The sequence below is a fragment of the Mustela putorius genome, unplaced genomic scaffold (assembly GCF_011764305.1).
Source record: "Mustela putorius furo isolate JIRA1106 unplaced genomic scaffold, ASM1176430v1.1 tig00003942_pilon_pilon_pilon, whole genome shotgun sequence".
Taxonomy (NCBI): Eukaryota; Metazoa; Chordata; class Mammalia; order Carnivora; family Mustelidae; genus Mustela; species Mustela putorius.
In genome coordinates this window covers 13,528,654-13,550,748 of record NW_025422087.1, presented here as the reverse complement: position 1 = coordinate 13,550,748, position 22,095 = coordinate 13,528,654, and the positions used below count along the sequence as shown (strand labels likewise).

General features: G+C 46.9%; 1 protein-coding gene and 1 pseudogene across 1 annotated transcript; one reads left to right on the top strand and one right to left on the bottom strand.

Moving 5' to 3' along the window:
- Nucleotides 1-2,099: 2,099 nt before the first annotated feature.
- On the bottom strand, nt 2,100-11,214 carry DEGS1 (delta 4-desaturase, sphingolipid 1). The gene is made up of 3 exons (XM_004761878.3): nt 11,011-11,214; nt 5,720-6,462; nt 2,100-2,605 (listed from the first exon to the last, which is right to left on the bottom strand). Exons 1-3 carry the CDS (start codon nt 11,090-11,092, stop codon nt 2,459-2,461), a joined length of 972 nt encoding a protein of 323 aa, XP_004761935.2. The 5' UTR covers nt 11,093-11,214; the 3' UTR covers nt 2,100-2,458.
- A 199-nt stretch (nt 11,215-11,413) lies between these two features.
- LOC101676832 lies at nt 11,414-13,223 on the top strand (annotated as a pseudogene).
- Nucleotides 13,224-22,095: the final 8,872 nt, after the last annotated feature.

The window sequence follows — 22,095 nt, the reverse complement described above, 5'->3', positions numbered from 1 at the left end:
CTGCTGTTCTGCACGTGGCTCTCCTTTTATTCCCCGCTTGTTGACCCTGCGAGGTCTGGCAAACAGAAGTAAAGATCTTCCTGCCCTTCAGGAGTGACTGCCTCTTGGGGAAACAAACTGCACATTTCTAAACAGTATGTGGGGCCACACAATCTTCTGGCCACACTCTAAAAAGAGTGGCGGCTGACCTGCCAGGGAGTGGGAAAGGGCTGCAGAGGCCTGGCATGAGCTCCGAAGATGAGCTAAGCAGACCAGAGGAAAAGATGCAGGCAGAGGAGAGTTGTGCAAAGCCACAGAAGGATTTCTCATGCCCAACCCTGGTGCTCTAGAGGCGCTAGGCCTAGCTTTCCTACCGCCCCCTAAGAGTCCTAGATCTCTCTTTGGAAAAGTCACTGCCAGGGGCCGAAACGATGGGCTGAATTGGCAGCTGGGCACTGGACTGGTCCGGAGACCTGCCACCCGAATGAGAACTGGTAACGTGACAGCCAACAGCAGGTCTGGGGAGGGAGGACAGTGTGCGCACCATGGCCCCATGGTAACTGGGCTCAGAGAAGGCCAAGCCGGATGGGGAGCCGAGTGAAACCAGTGGCTCGAGTTCTGCAGGCAGGGAGAGTGGGAGGCCTGCCTGCCAGAGAACATAGTCAACTTAATGCATCACATCCATGGGTGCGTTTCCCAGATGCTGTTCCACTGAGCGAGGGTGTTTGAATTGTAGAGTGGGTGCTATTATCACTCTCGACCGTGAACTCAATGGTTCTTGAAGCAATAGTTTTGATCTTAGGAATTTTCCTAGGTGAGAGGGCCAGGAAGGAAAGGCAAAGTACTCTGGGGATGAGACGAGGTCTGTAGAGCAGGTTTGCCTCGCCTTCTGAGAACGAGGATGCAGCACAGCTGGTGCTTACAGGAATCAGACTTTGAAACATCTCATAAGGACACCTGGGTGGCTCAATCGGTCAAGCATCTGCCTTCAGCTCAGGTCACATACCAGGGTCCTGGGATCAAGTCCCACATCGGGCTCCCTGCTCAGCAGGCAGTTGGCTTCTCCCTCTGCCTGGTGCTCTTCCTGCTCCTTCTCTTTCTTGCTTGCTGGCAAATAAATAAATAAAATCTTTATTTTAAAAAAAAGGGTGCTTGGGGATTGCTGTTGTGTACAAATTGCAGACTACTTGATTTTTCTGATACATATTTTATTTTTTTTTAATATTTTATTTATTTATTTGACAGAGAGCACAAGTTGGGGGAGCAGCATAGGGAAAGGGAGATGCAGGCTCCCTGAGGATTAGAGAGCGTGACTCGGAAGTCAATCCCTGGACCCCGGGATCACAACCTAAGCCAAAGGCTTAGTTTGACCAACTGAGCCACCCAGGCTTCCCTTTTTTAAAAAAATGTTTTATTTATTTATTTGACAGGGAGCACCATCAGGGGGAGCAGCAGAGGGAGAGGGAGAAGCAGGCTCCCCAAGAAGCAGAGAGCCTGATGAATACCACGTTATTATTTTTAAAATACTTCAACATGGGGTGCCTGGGTGACTCAGTCGGTTAGGGCGACTGACTCGATTTTGGCTCAGGTCATGACCTTAGGGTCACGAGAGCTCCCTCCTAGTCAAGTTCCCTGCTGGGTGTGGAGGCTGCTTGACATTCTCTCTCTCCCTCTGCCTCTCCCTCTAATTAAAAAAAAAAGAAAGAAAAATGAAGATCAAAAAATAAAACACTTCACCACGTCACACTCCGTTTACCCCAGTGACACAGTTCAGCCTGGGGTACTGGCCCCGTGAAGCCAGCTGTCTGCTGTCAGACCGCACCCCCATCCTGCTGCAATACAGGGGGAGCAGCTTCTAATCTGAGAGTCGCTGCATCTGGAAAAGGAAGTTCAGTGTTGGATGTGATCGATCACAGTAAGTCCTTTATTTACTTATGAGGCTCTGCAGGATTCAGGAGTGTGTTGTCTCAGTTCCACTTACAATAGTAAAAGTTAAAAATTCAGCTTACAGGGAAAGATCTTTCCAGATTTTAGGGGCGGGTGGCGGCATTTTAAAGTAAACTCACCCCAGTACTGTATTATATAAAGACAGTAAAGTATGAAAATGTGATAAATACTACTGTGATTAATAGCTCAGTTTATTAGCTGCTTTAATAAAGTACAACTTTATAGTGAAAATAATGTACTAGAAATAGCTTTTTTTAAAGCTTCTTTACAATACGCTTACAAAATGTCAGGCATCAGGGAAACTGTCCTCAACAATGATGATGCGACACACACGCTCCGTGGGAGCAAAGCTAAGCGCGGGCTGGACAGGCTGACAGTGGGAAGCCAGGGAAGCTCCGGGGACCGCGGGGCTCACGCTTGGGACCCACACGAGGAGCCTCTCCGCCTCACTGGGCTTCGATTAATAGCGCAGGAAGCCCACTTTGCAGCCCTCGTGAAGCTCCACAGAGAATTCCTTGAGTCCAAAGGACCTTCACTCCAGGACCACCTTGCCTTTCTGATGCCGCTTCATTCTCGAGTAGGGACTTATGGTGTCATCCGTCACAAAGTCATACAGTACTCTAATCCACGAGTTGTAGTGGGGCAGGTTGTCATAGTACTCAGCGGCGATCTTCCTCACCTGCGAGGGTAGACATGCAAAAGTGAGTGCTGGCGGAGTCCGGCTGGACCGGACGTAACGACCAACTCCGGACACAAGCACCAAGAAGAGGAACCACCCTCTGGCTGCCTCCCTCCCCAAACGCTCGTATATAAGAGCCGCGGCCGGACTCCAGCACAGAGCAGTTCGACAGTGACATATACTCGACCCTCTAGGATCACAGACTGTCCCATCAAGCTCTGAATGGCTGTCTGATTTTATTATTATTATTTTTAAATATTTTATTTATTTATTTATTTGAGAGAGCGAGTGAGCAGCAGAGGCAGAGGGAGAAGCAGGCTCCCCGCTGAGCAGGGAGCCCGATGTAGGGCTCAATCCCAGGACCCTGAGATCACGATCTGGGCTGAAGGTAGACACTTCACTGACTAAGCTGCCCCCGAATGGTGCATTTTAAATAGCTGAGCTACAGATGAAAGTTATATCTTACTAAATCTGTTACAAGAAACCTTGTCACACACACCTGTTAACATCGTGCACTGTAACCACCGTAATATAAGGATCCAATAAACAGCAGGGACTTGCTGAGGACACAGCACAGAATGCTCCCTGAAGCACACCTGACAGGAAGAGCCGCTAAGGGAAGACCAGAGCTCTGAGGACACCTGTCACGGCAGCTCAGGACTGTGATAGCAGGCAGCCGGCAGGAAGGGAACAGACACTGCTCACCATGGGCCTTGCGGCAAGTGATGTCCGAAGCAAGCAAATTCTCAGGTTGGGGAATGTTCAAGAAACCCAGTAAGATGGGGGTCCCTGGGTGGTTCAGTCCGTGAAGGGTCTGCCTTCAGCTCAGGTTGTGATCCCGGGGTCGTGAGATCGAGCCCCGCAATGGGCTCCCCCTACTCAGCAGGGAGTCTACTTCTCCCCCTGCCCCTCCCCCATGCGGTCTCTCTCTCAAATAAATAAATAAAATATTTTTTTAAAAGATTTAAAAAATAAAAAAGAAAAAAAGAAAACCTTAAGTTAAGGTACAGTTGACCACACAGTTGAACTACACAGTCTGAGCCACATGGGTCCACGTATACACAGACGTGTTTTCACTAAACACAGTGCAGTCCTGTAAATGTGACTTCTCTTCTTTGCAATTTTCTTAACACTTTCTCTTCTCGAGCTTACCTCACTGCAAGAACACTGTATATGATACGTATAACGTACAAAATACATGTTAACCGACTGCTTATATCAGGGTTCAGCTTGCTATCAACAGTGGGCTAGTAGTTATGTTTCGGGGGCATCAAAAGTCACATGTGGATTTTCAACCCTGTGGGGACTTGGTGCCCCCGCTCCTTGTGTTGTTCAAGGATCAACTCTGTGGTTAATGTTGATGTTGTTTAAAGGGCAACCAGCTTTGTACCCTCTCTGAAAAGTAAGGGGAAATTCACTTCTTTAGTGAAGAGGCGAACGAGACCTCCCCTGCCGTCAGGCGTGTGCACAGGTCAGGCGACACAAGACACATTACACCTGCTTTCAAACTTGGCTCCAGTTGCATGGTTTTTCCCCAAACATTTTATTTTGAAAAATGTGACACCTACAGAAAAGTTGAAAGAGCAGAACAGACACCTCAACGCCCTTTACCCAGGCCCACCACCACCCTAAGTCGCTTCCTGTCTGCATGGACATACACCATCTAATATGCTCTCTCTGCTGAGCCTTTGGAGAGCAAGCTGCGGACATGTGACAACTGACCCCTAACATGCCAGCCCAATACTCAATATGGACCTCCTAAGAACAAAGACGTTCTCCTACAAAGCCACCATGCTATTTTCACACCCAACAAAGTTAACAGCAACACAATATTCTCTGTGATACGCTATAGATTTAAAGCTTCCCCACTGACCCAATGTCCTCTCTAGACCTCTCTTTTCCTCGAGTGGGAATCCACTCGTAATCAGACGTCAGAATTAGTTCTCACGTGTTTGTAATCATGTCAATAGTTAAACTCTTGTGAAGAAATCCATTAAATTCAATTGGGTAGATATGATGGCATAAAATATTTGGCAATAGCTCCCATGGGGCACCTGGGATGGCTCGGTCGTTAACCATCTGCCTTCAGCTCGGGTCATGATCCCAAGGTCCTCAGATCGAGTCCCACATTGGGCTCCCTGCTCAGCGGGGAATCTGCTTCTCTCTCCCTTGGTCCCTCCCTCCACCCACCCCGGCTTGTGCTCATTTGTGCTGTCAAATAAATAAATAAAATCTTTTAAAAAAAAAGTTAACTCCCTTATATCAGAGCTTAAAAAATTTAAAAAAACTAGTATTACATTTCATAAATATCCCCTTTTTAGAATTATGGAAACACTTTTTGGTAATAAACTGTAAAAGCCACCGATTTTGAGGAAGGGAACTCTAATAAAAGAATTCACCAAGAAGATAAGCGAAGTTACAAAGGTGGGCCTTTGCAGAGGACGGAGGGATGGGGGGTCAAGCTGTGTTCTTTCACGTCCTCCACAAACAATACACTGCTGCGTGGGGAACAGGCAGGCCCTGCCTGCAGAAAGTTTGCCACCCTGGAAACTGTTTATTAATGCACGGGCCAACTGCGTGGGACGTCTGCATTTCCCAACAAGCCAACACATAAATCTTAGCCCATCAATGTAACAGCGATGAAAGCAAGGTGAACTTGAACTCACTTTGTACAGAACTCCTTTCTCAATCTCTGACATAGTTTATAAGTCAGCAGATCCTCCAGCACTCCGGACCCAAGGGCCACTGCTAGGCTTTGGGACTCAGAGGGAATGTGGATGACTCTAAGGAGGGCACACAAAGGACGCACACCTGTCGTTTGCTTTGATGAGTTAGATGGGCAAAATACACCAGAACCTTTTATTATTTTTTAAGGTTTTATTTATTTGAGAGTGAGGGAGAAACAGGCTCCTTGCTAGGCAGGGAGCCTGAGGGGGGAGGGGGAGGCTCAATCCCAGGTCCTAGGGGATCATGACCTGAGCCAAAGGCAGACATGTAACTGACTGAGTCAGCCACGTGTCCCTACTAGATTCCTTTTAAAATGGGAAAGCTGAGACTGATTTTGGCCATAAAGCCCCCAGAAATTAAGAGTTTGTGTCAAATCTCTTTACTTACCAGTGGAAGGCTTTTTCCAGGAATGTTGGGGAAGTCATGGTGCTCGTTATGGTAACCCACATTGAAGGTGAGCAGATTCAGAGGCCCGTAATACGAGTAGGTTTCATGTCCCTTGAGGAACATGTAATGTTCGGCTATGAAATGTCCAGAAATCGGGTGCAAACCTAGCCCCAGTAAGGATGCTGCCAACATGTAGACCAAAGATTTAACTCCCAAAACATAGTAAATTATAATGTCAAAAGTGACCTGGATCACAGTATTAATAATTTCCAGGTAAGAAATGGGTTTGGGGTTGATGAAGAGAGGTCGAAAAGCATAAAAGAGAGGCTGAAGGACCACCCATATAAACTTTCTGAAAGTGGTGCAGAAAAACCAGCCTTCAAAATCAGTGGGAATATCCACATCGATGCCATCACCCCCAAGGTAACGATGATGGTCCATGTGATACCTCTTAAAGGAGATTGAGTAGGGAACGCCAATGGGAAGATTGGCAAATATGCCAAACCAGCGATTCCACATAGCTCTGTAGTGGCCAAAGGCACTATTGTGGGAGACCTCATGAATAGCCAGAGTCACAGAGTGGTTAATGCAGCTGCCGAAGGCGTACGCCCAAAATATGACCCACTTCCAGTCCAGGTCCTTCACTAAGTAGAACGCAACCAGCTGGGTGAGAACCATCATGGTTATAATCCAGATCAAGTTGGGATCGGGTTTCATCAGGGACTTTATCTCTGGATACTTTGCTGTAAAGAAAAACAAACCAGCAACTGAGAAGAGCACACACTCGTTCTGCAATTATGATTAAATCAACACCCATTAAATTAACACATTAATTGATTTTTTTCTTCTTCCCAATCATGATATGCCCTCCACTAGAGGCTTTATCCACTACAGGGAGGAGTATATTCCAATAGTAAAGTTATCAAATACCGCATCACAACAAATCTGTGCAGGAAAAATTAGCCTCAAAATCTAGACTCCACACAGAACAGAAAGAAAATTACAAATGAGTAAAGATTTTATGGCGCCCAATTCCCTTTTCACCCCTAACAGTTCTTTGTATATAAAATTGGTAAGTTTTGCAAAGTTGCGATCATAGTCTGATAAACCTATTCCAGTGTCTGACAGAAGGTACAACATATGCATATACTTTAGTATCATGTATATGCAATGTACTTACATACGATATATATTTGTTGTAAAAGACACATACTTAGATCTTATAATTTCCTTTATAATGATGGAATCACTTCTAGTTGCCTGTCGTAACTTCTACCCACTTCCCTATTTTTAGACATTCAGATAGCTACGATTTCTGCCTGTGTGGCCTCCTGACAGGCATCAGGAAATCAGGATAATGTGTGAGAACTGCACGGTGCTAATTTGTCAGATTCTTTTTTGCACTGTTGAATCTACATGCAAATATCCAAGTATGACCAAAAAGGCCAGTAACAGAATCTCTGCATTTTAGGCAAGTGTCCTCTAAGGGCAAATGCACACTCTTCTCTGGATCTTACCCACCCCCTCCTCCCACAACAAGAGGGAGCCCCAGGGTCTTTGGTGTTATGTGTTGCTGAGTAGGTATGACCCAGGACAGCATGAGGGGAAAGGACCTTCTTCTTGAGCTCGGTCATTCAGATGAAGAAGGGAAAGGAGCAGCTTCATCCTCATTCCTCTACATGTAAAACAAGGAATTCAATGAGAGCTTATACTGCAAGGCAGACTACCGAAGTCCGGTTTTACAGATACAACATGCGGGTGGAACTAACCCAAGTGGATAACTCCCCATTTTCTCTCTCTGCTCCCTAAACTCTAATCGTCATTGGTTTAGTTCATTTTATCAACAATGAATAATTTTGGAGGCAAGAGACAAAGAAAAAGTAACCCTAGAGGCCTAGAAGTGAATTTGTCTAAAACTACTTTTCCTTCCATGTCATTCAGTAAAATATGAGCATCTGGGGAGCAATTCTCCAACAACAGAATAACACCTGTTCAGTTCATTGGTGGATAAGAAAGAATTCCTTGAAAAATTCATTCAGTAAGTAGTAGTATGTGTTTCTGCTCCAGCATCTTTACCTTATTTAAAACTTGGTTAAACTGACACATCTGACAAAGGATAGAAGGCAATACACATTCCAGATAGTCTAAAATGACGAAATTCACCTGCCTCGTTCTCAGACAAATCAAGTTGCTCCAAGTAATTCCGTACCAAATGCTGGCAAAGCTTATTTTAGTACATAAAAATCAATACTACAAGGGTACCGCTATAATTAAATAGGGAAAGAAGGTGCTGGTTATCAACATCCAAAAAGATGAAGATGGACCCCTTCTTCACTCCATACACAAAAAGTAACTCAAGACAGATCACAGACCTTAATACAAGAAAACTATAACACTCTCATAAGAAAACAGAAGTAAATCTCCATAACCTTTGTGATTTCTTAGATACTATACCAAAATCACAAGTGAGCAATGAGCACATGAGAAATGCTCGACATTATCAGTTGTTAGGAAGACGCAAACTGAAACCAAAATGAGATGCTGGTTCACACATGCTAAAATGGTTACAATGACAAAGACAGGCAGTAATCAAGATATGAAGAAACCGGAACCCACACAAGTTGCTGGTGACAGTGTAAAACGGTCAGCTGGTTTGAAGAATCTGGTTGTTCCTCAAAATGCTAAACACAGAGCTACCAATGACCCAGCAATTCCACTCCTCGGCAGCTTTCCAAGGGGAATGAAAACATATCCATCTAATAACTTCCTCGTGAGGGTCACAACAGCATTATTCGTAGTAGTCATAAGGTGAAAACAACCCCACAGTCTAGCAACTGAAGAATGAATAAATGAAATGTGAAATAGCCATACAATCGACTTTTCCTTGGCGGATAAAAGGAATAAAATACTGACCTAGTACAACATAGATGAACCTTGAAAACAAAATGGTAAGGGAAAGAAGCCAGTCACAAAAGACCAAGGACTGTGTAACTTCATTTATAAGAAATGTCCAGAATAGGGGCCCCTGGTTGGCTCAGTCAGTTAAGCGTCTGCCTTCTGCTCAGGTCATGGTCCCAGGGTCTTGGGATCGAGCCCTACACTGTGCTCCCTATGCAGTAAGGTGTCTGGTTGTGCGTCTGCCTGTCCCCCTGCTCATGCTCTCTCTTTCTCAAATAAAATAAAATCTTAAAAAAAAAAAGTCCAGAATAGGTAAAATCTCCAGGCACAGAAAGTAGATTAGTGGTGGCCTAGCACTGAGGAGTGTGACCGGAGAACACAGGAACTGCTTTTGAGTATGGGGTTTCTTTCTGGGAAGACAAAAATGTTCTAAAACTTAGACTGTACTGGTAGTTACACAACTGTGTGAACACACTAAAGAACACTGAATTGTATGCTTTAAATGGATGAATTTTATAGTTTGTGCATTGTCTCTTAATGAAGCTGTTAAAAAACACGGTTTCCCTGTGGATGGGCAGTAAAAGGAGCATTTCTTGTGCTGTATTACTTGACCCACTAATAACGGTCTCGTTCCTAGCCTTCATTAAGGAGGTCATTTTTTTTTCTTTTAAAAAAAAGAGACATAGAATCTTAAGCAGACTTCACGCCAGCCTGGAACCCGGCTTGGGCGGGGGTAGGGGGTCAGTCTTATGACCCTGAACCTGACCTGAAATCAAGAGTCAGATGCTCAACCAACTAAGCCACCTTTCAAATGAACTTTAAATATAACTCCAAACACACATTTAGCATACAGATGTCAGTTGTTAAAAAACATCCACGTTCTCACGTTCTGTCAAGGCTCTCTCTTCCCTGCCCAAACCCAGCCAATTCCAGAATTATCTCTTTATCATTTAAGTATTCTCATCTTTCCTGGGGTTATTCCATCTCCACTCCTGAAATGGGATACTGAGCAGTATTTGCACCTGCAGGGAAAAGGGCTACTATATTTTTACTGAGGAATCTGTCATCCTTTTACTTTCCCAGTGAAATGGTTCCGTGATGTTAAGTATGTGGAGAAAGGCTCATTGTCAAGATAAGCATCAATAGGCACCTTTTCACTTCCTTGATTATCTGAATATTAAATCCACGGCTAAGTTCCAGTACTGAGGCACTGGGTCTTTTACAAGGTGGACACCGCACTGTTCTTACCAGGTGTGTTGACTGTCTAAGGCATAGATCAAATGTATCAGACACTGTCTCTCCTGTGTAATCATGCAAACTATACGTTTTAATTAAAAATAAAAAGAAAGCACACACCCAATAACCGAAGTCTCTTAAAAGGCTATCCTGAATACCAACTGTAAAGATTCAAGCTACCAATTTACTGATTCCATTTTTTAAAAAATCCATTTTAACTGGACCTACTAACTCCAATGTCTAAAAGCATGAAATTCCCAACTCTAGACACCCCAGCAAAATTTGGGCTGGCTTTCTCTGCTCACTGGGCAGGCAAATGGATGTTGAGAAGAAAAGCCAGGTAGGGGCTTTGTGAGAAATCATTCCTCCTATTCGACTTGGCACCCGCTGGCTTCCTGATTTTTTCGAAGAGGTGGAGAGCATCTGCCTCGATCGGAACCCCTGCACCCCTCCTCACTCTACCTACTCGTCGTCGTTAGAGTGGGGCTACCAGGGACTGGTTCCTGCGAGCGCCCAGCGGGGTGGTGTCTGTAACCCACTCAGCACAGTGTCCGGCCCCGGCGTCAGGAGCGGCCTGGGGGCAGCTCGTGGCAGCTGAGCGCGCCCTCCACCTGCAGGGCCCGCCGAGGCCTAGCGAGCCAGGAGCGAGGGGCCCTGGATGCCCAGTGCGGGAGCAGCCGGTTAAGCTTGGCCGATCTTCCGTGCGCGGGTCTTCGCGGCCTCCAGGCGTGCCCCCGCTCGCAGCCCACCGCCCCCTCCCCGGGCCAGGACCGCTTGCCGGCGTTAGCCCCCAGGAGCGCGGCGGCGCGGGGCTCGCAGGCCCAGGACCACGCCCTGCCCCGCACCCGCCGGCGCCCGCGCTCCCGGGGCCCGCGCCGGAGGCTCTCCGAGCCAAGGACGTGGTTGGGCCTGCCGGGAAGCCCCCCGCCCGCCGGAAGCCCCGTGGACGCCCCCGCCGGGACCCCCGATCCCCCGAGCGCCCCCTCCCTGCCGGAAACACCCGGACCTCCCCGCCGCGGCCCCCGGGACCCGGCCCGCCGCGAGCCCCCACAGGCTCTTTAACTGGCCGCGGGCACCCGGGCGCCAGGCCGACGCGGAGAGCGCGCCCCCGCGGCGGGAGGCCGCGCGCACATAACGGAGCGCGAGCCCGGCCTCACCCAGGATCTCCTGGCGCCGGCTGGCGTGGGGCTGGTCTGTGTAGACCCACTCGAAGTCTTCTCGCGCGACGCGGTTCCCCATGGCGGCAGCTGGCGGACCCGCACCGGCTCTCGCTTCCGGCCCGGTTCCTCCGAGGCAGCGGCGCGGCAGCTCCGGGTGAAGACAGAGGCCGGGGAGGAACCCTGCGGCCCGGCCCCGCCCCGCCCCGCCCCGCCAGCCCATTGGTCCTGCGCCGCCGGAGGGGGGGGGTCTCCTCGCCCGCCCCGCCCCCAGCCCGCCGGCCCAATGGTCCTGCCTCCAAGTCCCCGCCCTCCGACCCCGCCCTTCCATCCCATTGGTTCTCTCCACGGTCTGGCCCCGCCCCACTGGCCGCGCCCCGTGACGTCAGCGGCGGTCGCTAGACTAGGCTGGCTGCCCTCCACCGGCTGTAACCGCGGCGGGCTGCCGCAGCTGAGCGGTGTGGGGCGTGCCGTCACTGGCGGCGCTTCTCGGCGGCGGCTGGAAGCGGAACCTCAGGAGGGCGCGGGCGCGCGGCCGCTCGGGGACAGTCGCGGCCACAGCCTCTTCTGCGAGGGCTTTCTGTTCCAAAATTAGGCACGACTTCTCCTTTACAGAAGAGGCTTGGGCTGAAACAAAGAGGAAGATGTTAGGACAGCAGAGAGCCACCGGCGAGGAGCCCGGGCTCTCATCCGGGTCACCGCCGCCCCTGCTCTTGGAGTGGACCATGGACGCCGGGACCTCCCGACGCCGGCGCGCCCGGGTCTCCGCGCGGGAGCCGGAACCCGAGGAGGTGCTGGACCTGAGCCGGCTCTCCCCGCAGCTGCTTCTGCTGGTGCTGAGCCACGTGCCCCCGCGCACGCTGCGGACCTCCTGCCGGGAGTGCGGGGACTGGCGTGCCCTGGTGGACAGCCAGGCTTGTGGATGCGCATCCTGGCCCTGGAGTAGGGCGCCCTGCTGCCGCTTGTCCGCAGCTGCCTTCCGGCTCGCCTCGACGTTAGGCCCGGCCTCCTGAGATGCCTCCAGGCCGGTCCTCCTGAGCCCCGCGTCCTCCTGAGCCGCTTCTGCAAGCTCCGACAGTTCGGGCGCAGCCTCCTCCTCAATCCCTGCGGCCAGGAAGGCCTCCAGGGTTGGACGGTGCAGCACGGTGGGGACGGCTGGGTGGTGGAGGTAAACCTGACACAGGTGCCCGGGGCCCCCTCGCAGAACTGCTTTGTGTCTTCCTACAAGTGGTGTAGCAAAAAGCAGGTCTTGGACCTGGTGGAGGAGGGTTTGTGGCCAGAGCTTCTAGATAGCGGCAAGATTGAGATCTGTGTCTCTGGTGGGGAGCCCGAGACGACTATGGTTGTGTGTACCGACTCCTTGTCCAGCTTCTAGATGCCAGGCTGAACGTCCTGGATGAATTCTCTTCCTCCCCGGATCCCGTCCAGCAGGGGAACAACCACTTCTGCTTTCAGGTCACCCACGTGTTCTCCAACATCAAGACGGGCATGCATGCGCTTTGGGTCTTTCAAACACTGGGGCCAGGACATACAGTTCTGGGCTGGCACTATGGAGCCTGTGTCACCAACTCCAGTGTGGTCGTGCGGGCCTGACTGTCCTAGTGGAGAGCTACCCTTGAAAAACAACCTCAGCGGTGCCTTCCGGGACCTGGGACCGCTGACCAGGACTTCTCATGAACCAAGGATGGATATCACCTCTCTGGGATCCTGGGATCGAGGGGCCGCTGGGCACCCTCTTCAGGTTCTGCAAACTACTAGAAGAGACTTCTTCCGTCAGAGCTACGTACTGCTGTTACAGGGCAGTCCTCCCCTTGGTGAGCACGGAGGAATGCTGGACCTGGAGGGGCTCTTGATCCTCCCGTCGGAGGCCATCTGCTCAGCCCCACTCCCCTCTGCCCTTGCCTTTCTGCTTCAGGGGCTTTATCGGTCCCTTTACAGAAGGCCTGCCTTCTCTGAAGTGGAATCTCGTCCTTACTGCTGGGAAAATTCCAGCCACCTCACGTGGCAGACGGAATGTCGGCCAGCTTTAAGGCGGGGACCAGGTCTCAAAACTGAAAGCCAATTAGCCCCCCAAAATGTGTGCAGATCCTCAAGGACCCCAGTGATTGTGTGGTGTATAAAATTATTATTTTTTTTTTCGGCCTGAGTGGCTCAGGTTAAGTGTCTGTCTCAGCTCAGGGCATGATCTCAGGGACCTGGGATTGAGCTCTGCGTCAGGCTCCCTGATTGGCGGGGAGTCTGCTTCTCCCTCTGCCTCTCACTGTTCCTCTCTCACCCCGCTCATGTGCTCTCTTTCACAAATAAACTCTTTTTTAATTTATTTTTAAATTTATTTTTATTTTTTTAAAGATTTTATTTATTTATTTGACAGAGAGAAATCACAAGTAGATGGAGAGGCAGGCAGAGAGAGAGAGAGGAGGAAGCAGGCTCCCTTCCGAGCAGAGAGCCCGATGCGGGACTCGATCCCAGGACTCTGAGATCATGACCGGAGCTGAAGGCAGCAGCTTAACCCACTGAGCCACCCAGGCGCCCCATAAACTCTTTTTAAAAAAAAAAATTTATATTGAAAAGTTCTGTAAACATTGAAAGAAAAATATATCAGCAACAACTATCTGCCAATCTCACATAATTTATTATTTTGCCAAAAAGAAAAAAAACCCTACAATTTCTTCCAGCATTCCACCTAACAGAATTGCTCAGAGTGGCACACACTGTGGCCTCGGAGCCTGGGATGCCGTGTGTGGGCTTCTAGTGAGAATTGGGTGGGATCCAGCCAGGTCCCCTTCCTGGGTCAGGTAGTCCTCCCTGCTGGGGGGACCCGGGGCAGGGGAAGGCCCCCTCCCCACCTCAGGCGGTCCCTGTGCTGGTGGGGAGCCAGGGCTGAAGGATCCCTCCCTGCATCAGGGGTTCCCTCCGTGGTAGGGACCTGGGACTAAAGGTCCCCTCTTCATGTCAGGGGTTCGCCTCCCTGGTAGGGACCTGGGCTGAAGGATCCCTGCCCGCATCAGGGGTCCCCACGCTGGTGGGGAGCCAGGGCTGAAGGATCCCTCCCGCAACAGAAAGTTCCCGTCCCTGGTGGGGTCCTGGGGCTGAAGGTCCTCCCCAGCATCAGGGGTCCCTCGCTGGGGGGACCCAGGGCTGAAGTTTCCCTCCCCATATCAGGGGTCTCCTGCAAGTTGGGACCCAGGGCTGAAAGTCCCTTTCCTGAGTCAAGAGGTCCCCCTGCTGGTGGGGGCCCATGGCGGAATGATCTCTTCCCATGTCAGGGGCTGTGCCCCCTCTCGCCCCCCACCAGCTGGTACAGAACAGTTCAGACTCAGGGACTGAAGGTCCGGTGACCTGGGAGCAGCCAAGCGCGAAGTTGGGTTGTGTGTTAGGTCTCAGTTTGCTGACTGGGACAGAACACAATTAATTCCTTCTGTGGCCTTGTGATTGTTTTTTTTTTTTTTTTTTTTTTTTTTTTTTTAACAGTTCTCCCACTTTTAATCCAACGTTTTGCTCTCCTGAGGACAAGATCAAAATTTAAGGCCCTGGCGGGATGCCACCTGGATAACTCAGTAGGTGAAGCTTCTGCCTTGGGCTCAGGTCATGATCCCAGGGTTCTGGGATTGAGCCTCACATCAGGTCTCTGCTCAATGGGGAGCCTGCTTCTCCCTCTCCCGCTCTCCCTGCCTGTGCACACACACTCTCTCTCTCTCTGTCAGATGAATAAATAAAATATTTTTTAAAAGAAAAATGTACGGCCCTGGCGCCCCTCCCCACTTGGTCCCTGAAGGTCTCAGTATTTGCTGATGCTCTGTGGTAAGCACAGGTCATGACTTCAGGCTCACAGCTGCTTAGAAGGTCATTGCCTTAGTCCGGTTTCTGACTCTCCATTCCTCATGGGAGCTCCGTGGGCTGGGTTCTTAGTGGCCGTGAACATGCATCTGAAGCTTTTGAGGGCATACAGTGTACTGGGGAGCCAGCTCTGCTTATTACAAGCAGAACCGTTCCCACTGTCTGGGTGCACTTTGGAGCCATGGTCCCAAGACCCACACCAATCAAAATCAAGTCAGAGAAAGACCCTGTTGAAGGAATTGCTTTTGTAAGCCAAGTAGCCTATTTGGTGATTTTATGTCGCTGAGTTTCAGCTTCCCCAGAAGTGTGGGGCATGTGGCATCAGCCACAGTGCGGACACCTTGTCCAGCTACAAGATGTCCAAAGGCGATTCTATGATCAGGAACAACTTTGGCTCTGCAAGGACAGCTGCCACTGGTGAGATCGCGATTGTGGGCACATCTGATTTGTAATCATAAGAGCACAGCGGTGTGAACGTGCCATGATTTGCATGGGCATTTATGTCTGATTGGGCAGGTACAGTTATAAGTGGAGAAAGGTAAACATGAGGCACGGATGCTCTGGCCGTGAAAGGCAGATTCCTTTAGGTGACTTCGAAGGCGGAGTGGGGAGTAGTTGGAAATAGAAGAAAGACGGATCACAGGGAGGACCAGAGGTCTCTACCATCGTGGATGGGTAGGGGGTTTTGACGACAAATCCAGCCATCTGAAAGGTTGGCCCAATTAGCAAAAGGAAGTGACCTTCCTTACTTACCCATGAGCAAGATTACAGACCAATTTATCCAAGCAGTTCCTGAAAACTGTGTGGTCATATCTGAGTCTGTGCTCGTCTCTCTCAAACATGACATTCTAATCAAACCCTTGGTCATGTGGGCAGTGTTTCCAGTTGTGTCCCGTTATGAAGAAAACAGATTCTTATTGAACTTATGAAAATACTCTTGAGTTTCTGAATTCCGGAGGGAATAATTACAGAGGAAAGGTAAATATTTTATCTTTGTTTACAAAACTACCCTTTACCAAATTGCTATAAGTCATAGATAATTTAAGAGAAGGCATTGCCTTAGGTCTGGAAAAACAAAACATTAGGGAATCAGCAGTAATTCAAACAAAAAGTAATAAAAAGTCATAATCATTGTTGTGATTTCATTCAGTTGCATATACTTAGTATTTGTTCTGCTTGAATCCAGTTTTTCTATTAATTCTGGAAATTTGTACCCCGTTTAAGTTTATGATTTTTAAGTTATCAAAAAAATTGTGCTTGTAAAGTCTTTTCCATGAATCTCTTTTTTAAAATTTTAAAAAAAGATTTTATTTTATTCATTTGATAGAGATCACAAGTAGGCAGAGAGGCAGGCAGAAAGAGAGGAGGAAGCAGGCTCCCTGCTGAGCAGAGAGTTCAATGTGGGGCTCCATCCCAGGACTCCAGGATCATGACCTGAGCAGAAGGCAGTGGCTTTAACCCACTGAGCCACCCAGGTGCCCCTCCATGAACCTCTTTGAAGATGAAGCATTTTGCAGAAACACTTTTACGATAGTATCAGAGTTAAACAACAAGATTGCTTTTTAATAATTGCCATTCTACCAGGTATAACGTGATATCTCATTGTGGATTCAACTGCCTTTCTTTGATGATTAGTGATACTGAGCATCTTTTCATGTGTCTTTTTGGTTATTATGTATGTTTCCTTTTTCCTATCTATCAGGCTCTGAATATCAACTTCATATTGGACAATCTGACCCCAGAGCTACTCAAAAAATCCTTTCAAATGGGAGCACCTGGGTGGCTAAGTAAGTTAGGCATTTGACTCTTGATTTCAGCATGGGTCATGATCTCAGGGTTGTAAGATCGAGCCCTGCATCAGGCTCCATGCAGAGTGTGGACCCTGTTTGGGATTCTCTCTCCTTTACCCCCTGTCCCTCCCCTACTCGTGCACATGTGTTCTCTCTCTCTGTATTAAAAAAAATCCTTTCAAATGAAACTCACCACCATTCCCATCCCCATCTGGGTTATATTTTTTATTTTTTCTCAGATAGTAATTTTCTTCAACTTATACCTTTAAGCCAAAGAATTGCCTCCCTCCCATGAAAGCCCGATAAAAAGGAAGTTGCTATGGTTAAAGTATAAAGGTTGGCCAGACATAGACAAAATTTACAGACCCTAGCAGAGGTTGGAGGAAGTGGAAAATGGAAAGCTATTGTTTAATGGGTATAGAGTTTCTGTTTGGGATGATGGAAAAGTTCTGGAATTGGATAGTGGCTGTTCCACATTGTGAATATACTGAATGCCACTTAATTGTACACTTAAAAATGGTTAAAATGGCAAGCTATCTTATGTGTATTTTACCACACATATACATATGCAAACAATAGAGAGTTCAGATTAATGTGAGACACCATTAAGATTATCAATATATGTGTAATGAAAATGTAGGTAAAATTTTCAAAGAAAAAAATAGTTGAAAACTACCCACATTTATTGAAGAACATTTTTCTATACATCCAAGAAGCTCAATGGACTCCAGGCTCATGGACTCAATGGACAAAATGAGAGATCAACACCCAGGCACATCATTGCAAAATGCTGAAACACAAGGAGAAAATCTTTTTTTTTTTTTAAATCATTTTTTTTTTAAAGATTTTATTTATTTGACAGAGAGAGATCACAAGTAGGCATAGAGGCAGGCAGAGAGAGAGAGGAGGAAGCAGGCTCCCTGCTGAGCAGAGAGCCGGATGTGGGACTCGATCCCAGGACCCTGAGATCATGACCTGAGCCGAAGGCAGTGGCTTAACCCACTGAGCCACCCAGGCGCCCCACAAGGAGAAAATCTTGAAGGAGCAAGAGAAATATGACTCATCACATATAAGGAAACCCCACAGCATAAACTTCCAATAACTCCTCATTGGAAGCAGTGGAGACCAGAAGGCAGAGGGATGACATAGTCCAAGTGCTGGGGGGAAAACATCCTGGCAACTAAGGATCTTATATCCAGCAAAACTATCTTTTTTTTTTTTTTAAGATTTTATTTATTCATTAATCTGAAAGAGAGATGGAGAGTGCCCAAGCAGGGGGAGAGGTAGAGGGAGAGGGAGAACCAGACTCCGTGCTGATGAGTGAGCCCAACATGAGGCTTGATCCCAGGACCTGGAGATCATGACCTGAGCCAAAGGCAGACGCTTAACCAACTGAACCACCTAGGTGCCCCATGAGAAACTATCTTTCAAATATGAAGGTAAGCATTTCCAAATAAACATAAACTGAGAGAATTTGTTGCTCAAGCAGCCATTTGATAAGAAATACTACAGGAAGTTCCTCAGGCTGAGAGCAAGGGACCCCAGAATGTAACTCGGTCCACATGAAAAAATAAAGAGCACCCACAAAGGTAAGTAATTATAACAGCTAGAATAAACACTTATTTCTTCTACTTATTAAAAAGCAACTGTAGAAAGCAGTATGTATATAATTGTATCACTGGCCTGATAGAATATATCAATATAAATAACAATAATGGCACATGCGATGGGAGCAAAGCTGATCAAGCTTTGATATCAAGCTTTGGTATCAAGGAAATGATACCAGATGGTAACTAAAATCTGCAGAAAGAAATTAAGAGAAATGAAAATGGTAAATAAGGCGAGTAAAACAAACTCCATATATAGTCCCTCAGTTTCTTTCTGAAGCTCAAGATCATATAAAGTAACAATTATAACAGTGTATTTGGGATTTGTAGCATACACAGATATAATATGTTTAATGATAATAGCACAAAGCAGAGGAAAAGGAAATGAAACTACATAGATGTAACATTTCTTTTTTTTTTTTTTTTAAGATTTTAAAGTAAGTTATTTGACAGACAGAGATCACAAGTAGAGGCAGGCAGAGAGGGGGGGGGGAAGCAGGCTCCTCACTGAGGAGAGAGCATGATCCCAGGACCCCGAGATCATGACCTGAGCCAGAGGCAAAGGTTTAACCCACTGAGTCACCCAGGTGCCCCTAGGTGTAACATTTCTATATGTCACTGGAATTAAGTTAGAATAAACTTGATAAGAATATCCTGATAAGTTAAGATGTATATGGTAAGCACATAGAGCAAACACTATGAACATAACAAAAACACGTAGTGCAAAAAATCATTAAAGGAATTAAAATTTTACAAAATAAAATATTCACTAAATATGAAAGAAATCAGCACAGAGGAATAGAAGGGGAACAAGACTTGAGACATATAAGAAACAAGTAAAATAGCAAAGATAAATCCAACTTTGTCCTAATATTAAATGTAAATGGATTAAGGAATCCAATCAAAAGGCAGAGATCGACAGACTAGATGAAAATATAAGCTCTAAATACAGATCTTCCTTAACTTTGGCCAGGGTTATGTCCTGATAAACCCTGGTAAGTTAAAAATATGAACCATAAGTTGAAATACATTTAGGGGCCTCTGGCTGGCTTAGTTGGTGGAGTGTGCAACTCTTGATCTCAGGGTTGCAAATTCGAGCCCTCCGTTGTGTGTAGAGATTACTAAAAAAAAAAAATCTTAAAAAAATACATTAAACACACCAAACTTACATACCATCATAGCTCAGCCATGCGTCCTTTAAATGTGCTCAAAACACTTACATTGGCCTATAGTTGGGCAAAACCACTTAACACAAGGCCCGTTTTATAATAAAGTATTGAATATGTCATGTAGTTTATTGGCTATACTGTACTGAAAGTGAAAAGTAGAATGGTTGTATCAGTTGTTTACCCCCATGATCACATGGCTGACAGGATGCTGTGACTTGCTGCCACACAGCATCGCAAGACAGTGTTGTTTCACACAGGAAAAAAATAATCATTTGAAGTATGGTTTCTACTGAATGCATATTGCTTTCGCAGCATTGTAATGTCGAAAAATTGTTAGTTGAACCATTGTAAAGTTGGGGACTGTCTGTATATAGGGACTACAGGAAAGACACTTCATATTCAGAGATGCAAATAACTTGAAAATAAAATAATGGGAAAAGATATGTCATGCAAGCAGCAACGATAAGAAAGCTGGAGTGGTTTTGCAAGTATTGGACACAAGAGACTTGAAACGTAGCGATAATGAGGTTCATTTTATGATGATAGCAAAACTGATCAAACTGCGGGGACCAGTAGGCATTTCAACTGTCAAAGCTGGAGACTTGAATATCCCACTTCCAATAATGGAGAGAAAAATTGTATGTGATCCACTAAGAATAGAAGACTTGGAAACACTGTGAACCCCTTGGACCTAAAGACTATGTATAGAACACTCTACACAGAAACAGCAGAAGACATATTCCTCTCAGGTGCACATGGAACATACTTTCAGATGGAAACTTAGCTTTGAAAAGTAAAAAGGATTGCAATGATATAAGGTATGTTTCCTGATCACAGTGGAATGAGAATTGAAGTAAAAAATGGAAAGCAATTTGGGAAACTCACATATATGTAGGAGTTGACCAACACAGTCCTGAATAACCAAAGGGTCAAAGATAAAGTCACAAAGAAAGTCAGAAAATACTTTGAGATGAATGGAAATGAAGACACACTACACCAAAAGTGTTGGGACACAGCCAGTCAGTACTTAGAGGGAAATCTGTAGCTGTCCGCCATCACCACCAGCCATTTTCTGAACCATTTTCCCCTTGCAAAACTGAAACCCTCTACCCCTCACCCCTCTAACCCCGGCCCTTGGGAGCCATCATTCTCCCTTCTGCACCTGTGAGTTTGATTAATCCAAGAATGTCATGTAAGTGAAGTCTCGGTACTTTTCTTTATGTGACTGACTCATTTTACTGAGTAGGCTGCCCTTGAGGTTCACCCATGTTGAAGATGGGGTCAGAGTCTCCTTGTTTTTGAAGGCTGAGTATATTCTGTGATAGGCAAAACACACCGCGTTTTGCTTCTGCATTCGTGTCAGCGGACATGGGTTGTTTCTGCATTTTGGCCATTGGTGAATAGCTTCTGGGAACATGGCGTGCACCTCTCTCTTCAAGACCCTGCTGCCCAGTCCTTTTACATTCCCAGAATTGGAACTGCAGGATCATGTGGTAATTCTATCACTTTTTTAGTGTTATGAAAGGATATGATGAAGGATGGGAATCAACAGCCAGATGGAACTGATGCACGGGGTGAGATAGGGGAGAAGGGTTTGGAACTTCGTGTCCCCTCCATGCGTGTGACACAGGTTCACCCACCCAGAAGCTCCAATTTTTAATTTTTTGAGGACTCTCTTTTCCACAGCAGCTGTACCGCTTTAGCTGACCGCCAACAGGGCAGGATAGTTCTGATAGCTCTACATCCTTGCCAATACTGTTAGTTTCAGGTTTTTTGTTTTGTTTTTTAAATATAGTAGCCATCACAATGGACATGAGCTGGTAGCTTGTTGTAGCTTTGATTTGCATTTCCCTGATGGGTGCCGGTAAACATCCTACACGTGCTTCCTGGCTATTTGATGGTACGCTTTGGAGAAATGTCTGTTTAAGTTCTCACACAGTTTTAAACTGGGTTTTTTGTTTTCATGGCTGAGATTTAGGAGATCTTTACATTGTGGCTATTAAGCACCTATCAGATGTGGGAGTTGCAATCACTCCCTGTTGTGGGGTGCCTTTTAACTGTGTGATCATGTCTTCCAAGGCACAAGACTTTTAACTTTCATGAAGTCCAATTTGTGAGAATGACTGGTGTTTTAATTTCACTGAAATTCTCAACCTCTAGTTTTCAAGCTGGAGGATATTTGGGAAAATGAACTGGTTTTCATTCCTGACAGGGCGAAAGAACCAGCGGTGACCACTCCTCTGAATTGATTGGGAACATTTATTATAGTAAGGCAGTTATGGACTTGGGTTAGTGGCCTTGGACCCCGTCTACTGTGAGGCCTGCCTCATATGGGATTACAGGTCCTAGAAGCCTTAAAAATGTTTTACCTGCAGTCTCTGCCTTCTGCTCGGGTCGTGATCTCAGGGTCCTGGGATCGAGCCCCACATCGGGCTGTCTGCTCAGCAGGGAGCCTGCTTCCTCCTCTCTCTGCCTGCTTATGATCTCTGTCTGTCAAATAAATAAATAAAATCTTAAAAAAAAAATGTTTTACCTGCCTTAGGGTGAATCCATGGCCAAAAAACTTGAGGACAAAAGTTACCTTTTCTAAGCGCTGCCCTTCTGTGCTATTAAGTTCTACATGCCATTGACTGCTTCTAGATGTATGGAATGTTCATCTGTATAGTTATTGCTCAGCTTAGA

Bases quoted from the DNA above. Each gene is read 5' to 3' on its own strand.
- DEGS1 (XM_004761878.3), bottom strand. From the start codon at position 11,092: ATGGGGAACCGCGTCGCGCGAGAAGACTTCGAGTGGGTCTACACAGAC. The intron at 6,463-11,010 runs GTGAGGCCGGGC...TTTTCTTTACAG, and splicing joins CCGGCGCCAGGAGATCCTGG to CAAAGTATCCAGAGATAAAG. The intron at 2,606-5,719 runs GTAAGTAAAGAG...CTACCCTCGCAG, and splicing joins CTGGAAAAAGCCTTCCACTG to GTGAGGAAGATCGCCGCTGA.